Below are 16,754 nucleotides of genomic sequence, written 5' to 3' on the forward strand. Positions count from 1 at the left end.
TTTCCTTACAATTTAAGATTTTTATTACATATATTCTTCAAATAAGTAGTATGGTCTTATAATGGTCTTATTTTAAGATTAAATATTTAAGATGAATGTTCTTGATTTTAGAAGTTGGTCTTTTTTGCAGTGTACCCCAAGCCTCATGCCCCATGCCTCATGCCTCATGCCTCATGCCTCATGCCCCATGCCCCCATGCATTCCACCCCAACTTAGTCATTTTGTTGTAGTTGTTGTTGTTGTCGTTGTTGCTACAGCTGTATGACTATCTGCCCCCGTCAGTGTCTCAGTGACAGTTGTACAAGAAATACAAATTTGCAAAATAAGCAGAGGGCGACACTGTGCACTGTGGGATAAATGGCGACATGCTCAGGGAAGTGTCAACTGATTGCTGAGCTAGGCAGGCGTAAAAAAGCCGTCGACGGGAAATGCAGAGACGAAAGGACAAAAATAGGAGAGGCCACCAAGCGACAGTCCTGCGAACCTGCACGTGACGTATACGCCTTGTTGTGCGTGCGACGCGACAAATGACGAACAAGTTGGAGAATCGGAATCTATGACTGCCACCACGCTATTTGGCATGACAATAAAACACAATAAAAAGAAATTATGAATAAATAATACGCAAAGTAGCGACGGTATCAAAATCGTTACAAAAACGCGTCATCTGTTTTTGATTTATGTGTTGTTTTTTTTATATATATATTTCTTTTTAATATTTAACAGTCCAGACAGACAGACCCTCAACGAATAATGGGGACATTTGATATTTATGTGCCAAACAAAATCAGTGACCATTAGAGGGCCATTTGTTTGCCAGCCAGCCAGATTTAACTCGGCTTCGTTTTCCTCTTTTGACTTCTATTTTCGCGTTTTTCTTTCCTTTTTTTTTTTTTGTAAATTTAATTAATTTTCTCGCTATTTCCGCTCTCGCTCTTTCTCTCTTTCTCTCTCGCTCGTCTTCTGTGTCTCTTTATTGAGTATGGCGTACGATTTTACTTGGCACCTTCAAAAGGATTCGCTCGGATAGAAAATTTCTCATTAGCAGCTGCTGTGAAAGGAAAGAAAACACACAAAATTTGGCTCTAATGAAATGTTTGCTCGACACTTGTGACATTCGCGCATCCGTTTGGACATTAGAGAAGCTGTCGGACAGGCGAGGCTAGGACCGGAAGTTGCGCCGAATGGAGCGCATTCAGCTAGTCAACTTCCGGCGAAAACTCCGCCTTGATTAGTGTTAATTAGATTTTACCTGACTCAATCTAGCTTGTGGACTTGAGCTTGAAAGCAATTGCGTCTTCCCAACGACTAATTGAATCTCAGAGTGCGAAAGAGCCTTACAAATCTATTGAAATCACAGTGAAATCTGTCCGCATTATTTACTTTATTTGATAATTCGTTTTCCTATCCGTTCTCCGACATCACGGTGGCCATCCAATCCATGTACGCCGTGAGTCTCGTGTATCCCAGCGGAGTGTGGGACTTGCATCCGATCTGATTGCCAAATGAGGCGATGCCGATAAGAGTGTCCGATGCCTGGAGTACTATGGGACTGCCCGAGTCGAGCCGGCAGCTCGTCTCCATGTTGGGCAGTAGGGCACAGAGCATGCCTGAACGGAATCTCTTGCCATATCCCAATTTACTGCAGTTTGAATTGGCCAAAACTTGAATCTGCACCACGTGCAACTTACTCATCTGCTTCTGAGTGCCTTTATGCTGCCCCCAACCGGCCGATAAGGCCCATTCACCAGTAAACAATGATCGCGAACTGGGGAGGGCCACAAATTTTACGTTTTTCGAGTAGACTATGTACGGCATATGGATCAGGGCGATGTCATGCTGATAAAACCTGTTGAAGTCCGGATGTGCGAAGAAGGATTTGCTGGAGACAAGAACATGGTAGCTTGACTGTTGACGATCGGAAGCTCCAAAGTTAATCTTCACCCTGCTGGCAGGATTCGTACAGGAGGCAACTGTAAGAATCCAACGATGCGCTATGATAGATCCCGCGCAGAACCAGCTGGATCTTTGATTGCTAAACTCCAATGCCACAATGTAGGAAATCTCCGTCGGCCCGGCAACATATCCACTGTCAAAATGATTATCCTCCTCAGTCAACAAAGGAATTATACGCAAGAGCTTCGGCTTCAGTGTCTGAACTTCAGTGCTGAAGATAGGCAAACAGTTCAGCAGCAGGACAATGACAATATCCTTGAGACACTTTTGCATCTTACAATATAAATGACTGAGGGACTAAGAAAATGTTCTCTGCTGTTTGAGTTTAATAGAAACACACTGATCGCTTCAAGTATCAACTTATATATACTCGAATCAATCATTTAAGCCTACAGTCTTATTTCCAAACATATAATATTAAAGAAACACAGAATATTGCCAACTGGGTTCAGTTTAACATATGGTTTGCCGTGCTATTTGCAATGTAAACATTGAATTATGATAAAATAAATATATATACTACCGTCACACGGTAAACCGCTTTATATAAACCAAAGTACACTGTTAAAAACAAACGCGGAATTACATAATCACTGCGGACGGCAGTTCGCGCTAGTGACGAAAGCAGCACGAAGGGTGCGAAAGGCGACCAGCCATATATACACTACCCCAAAACTTCTGATTTCCAATTTTGTGACTAACAATAAAAAATTTAATATGAAAATTATATAAATATTATAATCATATTTAAAAATAAAAATAGTTTGGCATTCGGCACATTGGGAAGAAAGCCTACATTCTTGCGCCAAAAATAGCTTTTTTTTAGCAGTGCCGATTGCCGAACTATTGTTATTTTTAAATATGATTACAATATTAATATAATTTTCATATTAAATTTATTATTATTCGGCACAAAAACTTTCGTCACGAGACTTTTACCTCGTGAGGAGGTTTTTTTCGAAGATTTTTATTACCATCAACTATATAATACTTTAATTTAAATAAGTGACAAAGTTAATATGAATATCGACTCCATATTTAGCAGAACGTTAAATTATGTTTATTTTAAAAGTTAAAAAGTTGTATTAAATCAAAATTATTGTATTTTATGTTTTATTCAACGTAATATCAAAGATTCTTAAAGTTAATTTACATATTTTTAAGAATATTTAAGTTAAATATTTTTCATATTTAACACGGATATTCCTAGCGTTACCATATCGTAACAAGCAATAGGCATTTACTAAAACTTCATTTTTAGTCAACAAATTACCATTAGATTAACTTTAATATGATTTTCTAAGAGTATTCAGTTGCCTCTAACCGAAGTTAACTCATCGAAAAATGCGCATTAAGTTGCTCACTGCATTCTGCGGTGCAAAAAAACGGCATTAGGCACTTTGTCGCAAGTAAATTTAATTCGTTTAACTAATTTTAGTACTGAACTATATGCACATCATTAGCATGGTAAAAGATTGCTCTCTTTTAAATTATAAAAAAAAAATTCGGATAAAAACACTTTTTCTCGGTAAATTTACGCTTTTTATTTTCGTGTTACCATATGGTAACGGTGGGAAGTACAGGGTACAGGTTTTTTCTATACATTTTATTCGCATTTCGGTATTGTTTTGTTCATAAAATATGATTGTTTCTATGACAGCTATATGATATAGTAAGCCGATTTGAACCAAATTTGGTCAGGATGTACAAACTTATATGCATTTTCTGTGAGTTTGGTTGAGATATCTCAGAAAACAAATAAGTTTTCCATACTAAAGGTTAATTTGACTCCGATTTTTCCTATGACAGCTATATGATATAGTGCACCGATTTTAATTTTTGTCATATATATCAAGAAAGAGCCCCCCTGTTGGTTAAAGCTGTGTTTATTAGACTTTTTTTTTTGCAAATATTCGTATTTTGTAGCATTAAAAAAACCTGTACCCTGTTATTCCCAGCGTTACCATATGGTAACAGCCGAAAAAATGGTCCTGTCGATTATACTGACAAGGACGAACAGTAAATTAAAAGAATGTATTTTTCAGATTCAGCGACCTCAAATTTATTAGTCCTCAAAGGTGAATGAAGAAACTTGAAAAAAAGTTGTTCAGGACGATTCGGATTAATTTAAGATTTTAAGTCGTTCCTAGATTCTCTGCAACTAAAATAAATAATAAGAAGTATGAGCCTCTGAGTAAAACGTAGTACTTGCGATCTTGAGAGGAAGAGGATGAAAGAAATAACAATTTCAGCAGCTGTTTAACAAAAATGATGAGCTTCAAATTAAATTTGGCTGCAGTTTACAGCACATTTTCCGGCTGTGCTTTTATGGTTTATGAAGTGTTGGGAAAATATCTGCAGATATGAGACAAAATAAAGCAAAACAAAACGAATATAAAAAAGAAAGAAATAAAAATAGGGGGCAGGAACACGACACAACGCAAGGCACTTGAAGGCAACCCTGACTGGAGGCTGCTGAATCAGCAGGCGATGGCAACGTGGCAACGTGTGGCAAGCGGATGAAGAGGCAGCCAAAAGTGCCACTATTTGGGTTTTGGTCGCACGGATTGAAGCTGTCGGAGTGGGCACGGGAGTATTGTGGAGTTGGGATGTTCCCTCTCTCTCTCTCTCTCTCTCTCTCTTCCTCTCTGGCCTCGTCCTGGCCACTTGTAACAACATGCAAAAGGATTTTCGTCGATTTTCGAGTGCTTCTCCCCTTGCCACATGTGCTTACCACCGGACGATTGCCACAGCTTCTCCTTTGCAGCGAAATTTTTATTTTTTTCTTCCTTTTTTTTTGGACAACCATTTGGCGCTTCTGTTGTTTTGTATCTTTTGTACAAGTAGTAGTGTTCAGTGGCATTTATTGTTTTGGCGTCAGTTGTTGCATTTGTATGGCAGTTGCCACTTTTTTCGACTCCATGCTTCGCTTTCTTTCCACTTTCCCAATTGCGCGTACTCAGCATTTTTAACAGTTTATTTGGCCAAAGTAAGAAACTACCCAACAGCGAATCTTGCCAACTGCTGAGAACGCTATTTCACTGGACCATCTGTCTGTCAGAGACTCAGGGAAAGGCAACGGAGGTACTATCAGTTTGAATTTTGGTTTATTGGCAATCGTTGGAATTCAAAAAAGTGTTGAAGTGTTAAACGGATAGATTTACTTATACGAGTATTCAGTACTAGCGATCTTTTGATTAATTCCCAATTCAGCTTTATCCCACTCCTTTTGGTACCGATCCCCACAATCAACTGGTGCAATCCAGCATAAATCCTTGCAATCCCTGTCATAAATTAACCAACTGACAAATCAAATTCCTATCAATGTATGTACACAACTTTTCAAGGGCTAAAACAACAAACGGAAAGCACAAAGCATGCAACAATAAATCCGCATGAAATCCTCAAACAATTACATTTACATACAATACATATGCATTTATGTTGTACATGTGTGTGTGTGTGTATGTGTGCGGACAGTCAAATAACACAGAGCGGCAACAATAAGAACAGATATGAGATGAGAGAAAGCCATAAAAAAGCGAAAGAGGCGAAATAGTCAAACTGCAAGCGCAGCAAAGCAAAGAATCGCACAATTAACAAAACGAATAAGAAGAGCAGCTCACACAGTCAAATAGAGACAGAAAGAGAGAGAGAGAGAGAGAGAGAGAGTAAGCAATTGTTGACTGAATCGTTTTCCTTACTCTTTCCCAAATGTGTGCTTCATTTTATGTGATTTTGATATGCGGCTTATGCCGATGCCGATGGCGATGCCGAAGTTGGAGAGCAAAGCGAAAGCGAATGCCTTGACATTTTTACGATCCACATAGAGTCCAAAGGGTCTTTAAAATAAAAAAAAAAAAAACAGTAACCGCAACTTTGGCTAAAGCTGAAAGTGTTATACACATTCACATACGAGTATGTGACTCGTCCTTACGGTCACACTAAAAGTAGCATATGCCTTAATAATTTGAGCCTATCTTAAGCTGGCCACACACACACACAGATGTCCAATTTGAATCCACACTTTGCACATCAGCCAATTTTTCACTTTCGCAACATAATTTCTGGCACTTCGCGCTCTCTTCTCATTCTCATTCTCATTCGCCTTCTGTTATTCCATTTATCTCGGTGTGTTTGCTGCTTTTTTCGGCTGCGGCAAAATATTTTATATGCGATGCATTGCCCATTGCCTAGGCAAGGGTCATAGCCGCCATCTCCTGCGGGTTTTATTGCCAGTGCAGATGATGGGCAGCAGCTGGACAGCAAAGAAGTCGGCAGAGATAGAGAGAGCAGATAGAGAGAGAGAGAGCGATACAAACAGAGGAAGAATCCGCTGTGGCTTTTCCCGTTTTATGTGCTCCAAGCGCGTGCTGCTCCAACGGCTGCTGACGATGTTGATTGGACGTCGCCGTTTTTGCCCATACGACCACTTCACTAACAGCTTTGAGTGTCCTCCCAGTGTGTGAGTGTGTGCATGTGTGAGTGTGCAAGCGTGTGTTTAGCATCTTGAACATGACGCTATAAACTGGACTGCTCGTTTTTTTTATTTTTTTGATGCGGCGCTTCTGTTGCTGCACCAGAATTCGGAGAGAAACAAAAAATTAAAGCTAAAGGCCTTACGGTCTGCAATATTTCTTCATTTCCTTGGGCACGTGCACATTGCAATTTCGTTAGTGGATTAATAATACTGAGCTTGATATTTCGTCTACATGTGTCTTTGAAAGCGGCAACGACAATAATATAAAGCCATTTTGGGGAAGCATAAAAAAGATTGGTTATTATATTTAAAAAATTCAAAGTTTATCGTACTAAGACTTGATTTTTAACCGATCTTTCCTATAGCAGCTATATTATATAGTGAGCCGATTTGAACCAAATTTGGTCAGCATGTATACGACCAACTTAAATGCATTTTCCCTTAGATTGGTAAAGATGTCTTAACAAATATGAAAATAAATGTCAGAGAGCTAGTTTTTTTAAACAGATTTTCGAAATCAAAAAAATCGGCTTACTTTCAGTTTCAACGACATTTTTATGTTGAGGAATATTTTGTATAATTAACAAAATTATTAAAAATTAATTTACCTCTCAACAATTTTTTAGACATTTGAAAGCAATGCTTTCTTGTTTTCAGGAACACCAACTATTGCTTGTGGGTTGCTTTGAAGCTGTTAGAGATTTGTAAAGCACCTCTGATAGAAATTACTTTCTTATCCCAAAAATAAAACTTGTACACGAGGTAAAAGTCTAGTGACGAAAGCAATTTCTAGCCCCAAAATTTCTGATATCTAATTTTGTGACGAACAAAAGTCAGTTTAATCTAAGTTTTTGAATAAAAATGTAAATTGAAAAAAAAGCGAAAATTGAATTTCAGAAATCGCCAAAATCTAAGCTAATAAATTTTATTTCACCTGTAAAATGTTACCTGAGTACTTTAGAAAAAAAGTACGCCTAAAAGCCCTCAAACACACCTTTCCAATTATATATAGAACATATCTGTAGCTTCTATGGTTTGGAAACTGATAAGGTTTTTTAGCGGGATTTAGCGTTTTCCCGCTAAACTAGCGGTTTTTTTTTAAGTCGTAGAACAAACATTTTTAGATTTTCGAAAAGGAATAAATCCCCATCATTACATTTAACCTTTTTTAGCGCTTTGATGCAAACAGACAAGCAAACTGACTCTTTATTTCATTTTGAGAAGTCCACTATAATTTTCAAATTTATTTATCTTTTGAACCAGTTATCGGATTTGGGTGTTTGAGTTATCAATCGACACGTATTTTTAAGTAGAATTTATTAGTTTAAATATGTTAATTTTTAAATAAAATAAAAAATTTTACCAAAAGGCCCCAACAGCCCCATTAGCTGCAATCATTTAAATTATTCCCCTCCCACTTACACCCCCGTATCTCATGACCCAGGTCAGTTAGAAAAAGATTTATGCCATTTTGTAAGTTAGGACTAAACCTTTCGATCGGTATATAACTCGATCTGATCGGACAGTCGTATCAAATTTTCCAACTTAGCTGTATATATTGTTAGTCGCCTTTCGCACCCTTCGTGATGCTTTCGTCTCTAACGCGAACTGCCGTCCGCAGTGATAAATTAATTCATTCTTTTGGGTGCTTGTATAGAACACAATATACCCTTTTACATATTTTTTGAGTAGCTGGTATACAAGTATGTAAAATATGTACATACAAATTGTGAAGTGGCTAAACGAGCTTTGACAGATATGTGTCATATATCAGAAAACTCGAAAAATGTCAAAACTTCAAATTTTATATTTTGCCCTCCCACTTATCTCATGAGCCAGGTGAGTTACCAATGCTCTTAGTATGCAATTCGCGATGCCTTCGTCACTAGCGTAAACGGCCGTCCACGGTAATATTTTGTGGAGCAACTTACCTACAATTGTCAGGAAGTGGAAGTCGAGGTGCAACTGAAGTTGCAACAGTAATCGCATTGCTGCCTCACACATCAGCGGTAGCTAATTTTCACACGCTCTGGTGGACAAACGGTGTCCTGTTTACCTCATCATGGTCTGATGAGACTAGTGTCACCAGTGGCGTCAATATGTTTGTCCTGTCACAAAACCGAAAGAGCGACTGCTGACGACCGTCTGACAGTTCTCTCTCTCTTTCTCTGTCTCTCTCTCGCGGTGTGACCTCAAACTTTGACATCTGTTGACCCAAACGCGTTACCAATTTTAGCGGGCGTGTGCAATGTCACAGTGCCCGGCGGTCATTTCGGCGCTGGATGCTGCTCTTCATCATTACCCGGTCGTTATCGCTTTTTTGAATTTAAATGATGCCATGACAGCATATGTGTGTATGTGTGTGACTGTATATGTGTCTGTATGCTTATGTGTCTGCTGCAAAGAGCCGAATTTGGGACTGATTTGAAATTTGCGTCCAACACGTACGCCGCCAAATTTACTCCAGTTGCAATTGCTTCACGTTCTCGGTCCCCGCCTCACTCTGCCCCGCTCTCTGGGTCCTGTTCGGTCTGATTGTCAATGTTGGTTCCATTGGAGCAAAAAATACAGCAGCCGAACCGCCCTCGCAATGCTCTAGGGGCTTTTATCACACATACAACGCGTGTTCCGCGGTCTTATGCATATATTTCCTCCCGCTCTTTATTCTGCACCTCTTCTAGCTCCTGTTGTGCCACGCATAACCGCCACGAAAATGCTCATTAAAATACGCGAAAATGTTGTAGGCAAAATGTTCTCGGTTTGCCTTTGAAATGCCATTTTCCGTAGCCGCAGGTCTCCTTTAATTTCACATTCACTTCTCTCTACTTATTCAGGTCGATCAAAATTGAAATAAATGTTCTTTTTTTTTAATTAGCTGGTTTACTTTGGTTAATTTATCATTGAAATGACGGCAGAAAAATTATATTATATTATCAATTATAATAAATAAAAAAAAATAAAATCAAATACTTTGTACATTTAAGTACAGTACAAATTAGTTTATTTACATAACCAACTATAGCTTTAGCTGCAATAATCACCAAGGTGCATTTGTTTTGTTTAGTTTGTTTTTTATTCCAATCCAAAATTAGAAAATTTATCTTAAAGAAAGATTGACCAACAGTTTATAATTTAAATACAATGTGAAAATTTAAAAACAGAAAATTTGAAATACGATTTTTGGGCAATTTAGTTAACTGTTCAATTATAACTAATTTTTTTCATATAAAACCAAAATTGTATTTGTTTTAATTTACACATACTCAGTTAACTTAGGGAAACTGCAATCTATATTTTCCCCCAATCTACCATTAAACATAAATTAAAAGTGCTTCAATTTATGCTCTTTAACATTCTTATCGCCATAAAACTGTGAAAAACTGAGGAAGGTATTTTCGACCCCATGTCTAGATTCAGTTGGCTAATAAATTTCATGTGTAGGTTATAATTACGATTCAAAAGTTGTTAGCCTTAATCGTTTTATAGACCACAATAGGAACGCTGTCCAGTTTGATGTTTGTATTTTAGTGTGTCAGAAGATAAATTCATATATTGCAATGCCTTTTAATATATGTTTGCTTTACACATATATCTATAGTAAGTATCGAAAACCCTTTCATGGTCGCTTAGAGTGAATTAACAACCACATAGATAAGATTTTGCTTAAAGTGTGTATTAAACTTTAGTGCTGATTCCGGTGCTCGTTTTCGATATAGCTTCTAAATATTCCACCAAACCACCCAAACGACACAAGACTTTTAAAATATGCTTGCAAACGATGCGTTTACTCTCTGCTGTCTCAACTGCCTCGGCTGCTCACGATGATAACCCGCTGATGTCATATAAATAACAGATTTAGTGGTCCCGGCCTGGCCTGGTGGCCATTTTGTTTATTTTGGGCCTTTCAAGCGGCGCAGACAGCAGCGCCAGATAACGGCAGCTTTGTTCTGAACCGAGCAACCGGTCGAATCGACCCGGACAGGACTTGCCGGACCAGCGAGTTGGCCAGCCTGTTTTTATGTGTCATAACCATGCCATGACGTCGACTGCAATTGTTTGGCGACTGCGACGACACTGGCAATGGCGGCTTTTAATAGCCGGACGGGGTAAGGCAAGGGTAAGGGGCCGGAATGGGCGCAGGACAGGACAGGACAGGACAGGACAGGACAGGAGAGGACAGAGGGCAGGCAGAGGCAAACAATGGCCTCGGCTTCATTGACTGCGTTAATTGCTGTCATTCATTTGAAAAGTCATACGCGAGATTTTTGGGAACAAGGACGGGTTTTTCCTGTGTACACAGGCCACACACTGACATCGTCTACTGGGCGCCCATTGGTCTCGAGTGCCGTTAAAACTGATGATGATGCGTTTACTCTTTCGCTTTCGTTGGCATTGCAATTGGGATTGGGATGGGGATTGGTATGGGGATTGTGCTTGGAGTTGGAATATCATTTGGGCTTCCATAACATTTATGTCGTCATCATCGTTGACTGGAGCAGCAGTTTCTCCAAATCTTAATCCCCCATTGGGTCAAAAACAATCTGCGCTTTTACTTTTCCACATCGACGCAGAGCTTGGCTCTCAACCAATCATTTATGTCATATTATCTGCTTATTTGACCACCCCTAACCCCCTAAACACACACATATTGAACACATCTGAATGGGGCTACTCTTTTTCTATTTTCCCAAATCCAATTTGGCTGCTAAGCCGAGCAAATTTTTGTGTTCGTTTATTGATTTTGCCCTGGTCACATACCCAGTCAGTGAATCAACTCTGCACAGCAGTCGCATTATCACTCCTGTGCTCAGCACAGGTCGCAAGTGAATGAACCGACGGGTCACCTGGATAAATCGTGTATGGTTCTGGCTTTCTCTACACATTCTCTTGGTTTCTAAAAATTTATATTTCACTTATGCACAGGCTCAATTTTTTTTTAATTTTTGAAATTAAGTTTTAACTTAAGATTAATGATTAAGTACTTTGGAATTATTAACCCGAATATTCCCAGCGTTACCATGTGGCAACAAGCAATAGACATTTACTAACACTTCAGTTTTAGACAACAATTTAACATTATATTAACTTAAATATGATATTCTAAGAGTAATTTGTTGTCTCTAACCGATAAAAAGTTATGGTAACAGCCGAAAAAATGGTCCTGTTGATTATCCTGACAAGGACGAACAAAAAGAATGTCTTTTTCGGATTCAGCGACCTCAAAATTATCAGTCCTGAAAGTTTCATGAAGAAAGTCGAAAAAAAGTTGCTCAGGGCGATTCGGGTTAATATTAAAAAAAAATTATTTAAGCATGTTAATTTTGCAATACGGTGCAATTTATAAATGAAATTGCTAAGCCGCTAAGTCGTTGACCAAAATAGAAAAGCAAATCTTCTTTGAAAGGAAAAAAAAAGCCGAGCCTTGTATTGTTTTGCATTTATTTTTTTTAAGTATAATCAAATTATCATAATACTTTGGGCAAACACTTCGAAAACTTTTGAACTGACATCAATAACCACGAAAAATCTGCAGGAAATAGGAAGATTGGTTGGATCGCTGACATTACAAGAGGTAAAAGTCTAGTGACGAAAGCATTATCAAGCCCCTAAATTTCTGATATCCAATTTTGTGACGGATAATAAAATGCATATGCCTACTAGTGTAAAAAATAACTATACTAAGCATTATTATACGATTTAAAAGAGCACTAAGGTTTATTAATAGAATTCTTATAGAATACGAAAGCAGTTTCACATCCACATTCCAATTAAGGCCACGCAATGCAAATAACAGAAAGTTTTTTTTACACCGATTCAATGCAATGTTGGTGAGCACAATATATATGAATTGCACTCCAAAATTAAACGCAATAGGGAGATATGTAGAGTCTTAATTATATAGGGGTCTTCGAATTTCTTATTTTTGATAAAGACATCGCTCCTAAAGCATTAAAGTCTTTAGACAAATTAATGTTGTTACTTTCCGTTTAATCTAAATTTTGCGAATTAAAAAACGCGAGTTCAATGTTCTTAAAATTTTTCTGAAGTTTTTACCGCGACAGGTATTGGAAATTCACGATCACAAAATCTTGCAGAAGCTTTACAAAAGTTATATTTAGAAAAATATAAAGTCGAAAAATGAATATTCCCGAAATCACATGTTTTTTTTATACCCGTTACTTAAAAAATTATGTTCGTTAGAATGTATGTAACAGGGAGGAGGAGGATATCTCCAACCCACTAAAGTATATATATTCTAGATCAACATCAACAGCCGAGTCGATATAGCCATGTGTGTCTGTCCGTCTATCCGTCCGTGTGAGCGACTAGGTCTCTTTCACACGTAGACACGCACCCTTCCAACCCCGCAAATCACGAAAACCGTCTGTTCGTCTGTATTAACAAAAGGATCTGAGAGACAGATCAAGTTTGATTCAAATTAAAGCCATGCAGCAAGATCAGACAAGTAGAACGGCAGTAATAGCTAACCAAAGTTATTAATAATTATTTCGATACAATCACCTAAAAGTATGCAGTAGTTTTGGATTTTCCATTCTTTTTTTCAAGTCATGTTGATGTGGCATCTGAAACTGTTGCATATGCAGTAGTAAAATTTTAATTCAGTTTTTTAGTTTTAATCAAAATAAGCAAAAGTTAATATTTCAACCTGGCTTGCTGAAATTTTAATGGATCTACTCAGTTGCAGTGACCTCACCCCAGTCGATTTACCCCCATCCCGTATCCCCTATCCACAACTGCACAGCGGATGCATATGAATTCCGCTCGTGTGGTTTCAAATGCATTACGACCACCCCCAACGAGCTGGAGCTCCTGCTGGAGAGTAGTAAGAGAGTAGTAAGCTAATCAAGGGCTATGCCAACAATTTACTTAGCCAGCACTCTCGTCTCCACTTTGTTGGCCCTTGGATCTGACCTGTTAGGGGGATGCCTTCCATTTATGTAGGTGCCTTCCATCATGTGAGCTCGGTCCGTGTGAATTTCCTTGCATGCAGACGTTCGTTTGGATCTCTGTGTCTGTATGTTTGGGGGTCTCATACATAAACCAATTTGTTTTGCATAAGCTCAGGCCAACAGGGAAAGAGGTCAAGAGGATGAATGGAATGGAGTAACCTACTCCTAGATGACGCATCTAACTCCGATTTCTGCAGTTTTTGCCGTCCAACGTCCACTTTATACATTTATGCGCCTTTGTCTGCGGTTTTTTGCATTAGACGTCTGCGGCGCCGGGTCATTAATTTGAAAGCGAGTACAGTCGAGCTTTGGACCCCGTATCCCTCTAGCCCCTCAGCCCCGCCGAAGCCTTTAAACAGCCGCTTGCCCAATCAGCCGGGATGTCGGACTGACCGGCTGGCTACGTTCTTAACGGCATTTCCCTAGTGAGAAATTAGGAAATTGCATTTGCTGGCAGAACGAAGTGAGCCGAACCGAAGCAGACCAAACCAAACTGAATCAACGGACAGACGGACCTCCGGACGGAGAGACGGACATACGGCGTGGTAACGGAATTTACGCGTTGCACTCGACGAAGATTTGCAATAGACGATAGGCAAATGCAGCCAGCCAATTGGGCCAAGAGATCTAGGCAGGACACATTACACAGGGCACAGGAGGGTTGGATGGCATGGAGGAGGATTCTTCGACAGCTGGAAATTGGCAAAATGTAAATTTTCATATGGTCGCGGTTTCCTCCGTCGAATTCGAGGCCGTGCATATAAATTTATTGCTCACTCGCGACATTTGCGGTCAACGTCATGAGCATCCTCATCATCATCATCATCATTATCATTATCGTCATCATCGTCATCGGGGTTATCATCTATGGGGCTCGGCTTTTTGTCAGACGGCGCTAAAATATTCATAATCAACGCGGCATTAGCAACACCAACGGCAACGATTGCATTTCATTTCGACCTCTTCCTTCTCTTTCTTCCCTTGACATTCGATTTGAACTAAGCCTGCAATGAATCAGTGATGAGATGACTAGGAACTGCATTTGGAAAAGAAACAGCCAATCATATGAGTTAGAAGAGTGGAACAAATCTATTAATTGTTATTTTAAATGATTAGTTTTCTTATCTCTCCCTCTCTCTCTCTTGTCCTTTCTTTCTGCCTTTCCCGTGTATGCCATCATTTCCAATTGCAGTTCGACTTGTGTCTTCGACTTCCGACTGTCGTCTGGGCCAAGGTTGGCGACAATAACAGCCATTAAGTGTGGCCAACACGTAACCGGGCAATAAACAAGCGTGACAAATGATGCTGCTAAATGAAAGTTGATTGCCAGTTGACAGACACACCTGTTTCAACTGTCCGACCGGTAGAAGGAGCTGCTCCACCTGGGCCACCAGTTGGACAGCACAGCCAACGGCCAGCAATCAAAATTGTCAGAGAGCCATCGAAAAAAAGGAGCTATCTGGGGTAGGACCAGCTGTGCAGGTGTTAGGACACAGGGACTGGAAAAAAAATCACAGCACGAACCCAATTCGGAAGTTAGCGCACACATCGTTCTGGGGACCAGTCTGAAAACCTGTCGCTCCTCTTTCCCTTCCTCTTCCTCTTCCTCTTCCTCTTGCTGGCCATATTAATAATGATGGCGGCGGTGACAAAACGCAAAATGGCCGCCCTTTTTGCTGTCGACGTCACGTGTCGAGGCTGCGTGTGATTTCTACGACAGGACGCAAAAACGGAAGAGAATTTCGCCAGGACCCTGCCTGGGACTCTGCACTGCACTGCAATCTGTATTTTCTGGCCATTATTGCTGTAAGATTCACGTCCTGCTGTCGCCTTCAGAATGCATCGAGCATCGAGTTGCCAGTCAGGCCAGACGATCTTCGGAGGGGGTCAGCACCATCGTCCATTATTATAGCCATCGTTGTTATTGTGCTGCTTGTTGCTGCTGCTGGTGTTGTTGAGCTGTCGCATTGTCACATTGAATTTGCCCGTCTTGTCAGTCGATAAAAATTGAATAAGTTCACAGCACGTTGGAAGAAAATCAGTCGGAACAGATGGGGGACAATCTGATAAATGCATTGTAATGTGTCGTGTGGAGCATGCTTTTAAATTAATTTAAATAAATTGAAAATGAATGGAGAATCTGCAGTGCGGAATGTGTGCCGTTTGAGTTGTCATTGTTGTTTTTCAGCAATACGAGACGTGTATGAAAAATCATTTTAGACGTGGCACGAAATGAATCCAACTGTGATTTTAGTTTGCAGTTTACAGTTTTCTTTAAGCAAATTACAGATTAACTGACAGAATATTGAAGCCAAAGCCAGAACAATCTTCAACAGATTCATTCAAATTAAACTTACCAGACCGGTCCCATCTCCGACATTGAAAGCACCACAGACGGAGTGGGATTGGGTTGGGTGCTCCTACTCTCAAGTCAACCAGGCGGCAAACAAATTACTAATTGGCAAGCAAAACGCTCTACTTGTTTTCCAACAAACAGCACAACGAGCAAGTCTCCTCTGGGCTGCTGTGGTCGGATATCTGGACCTGTACCTGTCAGGTATATTTAGTCTTGGCTGGCATCACACATATCGCACGGATATGCCAAGGATGGCAGTCAAACATGGCACACAAGCTTCATTAACTCAAACTATGCTGCATTTTGCGATTATCAAATTGTCTTTACACACATGAAACCAATGAGGAACAGAACCCAGTACCAAACATCGAGCATCGAGCATCGAGCATCGAGCACGGAGAATCCACAGCAGACAATTGGCGACTGGTGACTACGAGTACACCTGGTTGCTGCTGGCAAATACCAAGTGCAAAAGTTGCCAGGAGGGAGTCTAGGGCCACGGGGAATGGAATGGACAAACTGGCAACCGCAGAAATATGAAGCGCACCGTGCGAGGATGACAGCAACAACAACAACAACAACAATGGAACAACAACATCATACATAGGTGTTGTCTCTATGGCTATAGAGAAAAGTAGAAAATCTCCCACGCCCGAAAATGCTTTAGGACATTTTGTTGAGCAAACAGGCAAAGAGGCATGCAAAAATGCAGTTTGATGATGTTGATGACAACCATGATGACGATGCCTGATATGAATATGGTGGACTGACAAACTGACTCAACTGGACAGTGACTGGACAGGATACGAGGGGACGAGAAGGAAGTGCAACTGCAACCGGACACATCAGGCAACATTATCACACCTGACAGCGATTAGAGAGTCACTCGATGGTGCTGCTCTTAAATTTGTGCTGTCTGTGTTTGCGGTGCCCGCAGGAGTCGAGGTTCCAGCGTCCAGCGTCCAGAGTCCAGAGTCCCGAGTTCGGAGTC

At 40.0% G+C, this 16,754-nt stretch overlaps 1 protein-coding gene across 1 annotated transcript; it reads right to left on the bottom strand.

Annotated features, from left to right (window-relative positions):
- Positions 1–1,365: 1,365 nt before the first annotated feature.
- Positions 1,366–2,229, bottom strand: LOC117782925 (serine protease 1-like). Its single transcript, XM_034620025.1, has one exon. The coding sequence runs from the start codon at positions 2,227–2,229 to the stop codon at positions 1,405–1,407; it is 825 nt and encodes a 274-aa protein (XP_034475916.1). The 3' UTR covers positions 1,366–1,404.
- Positions 2,230–16,754: the final 14,525 nt, after the last annotated feature.

Source organism: Drosophila innubila, assembly GCF_004354385.1.
Source record: "Drosophila innubila isolate TH190305 chromosome 2R unlocalized genomic scaffold, UK_Dinn_1.0 1_C_2R, whole genome shotgun sequence".
Taxonomy (NCBI): Eukaryota; Metazoa; Arthropoda; class Insecta; order Diptera; family Drosophilidae; genus Drosophila; species Drosophila innubila.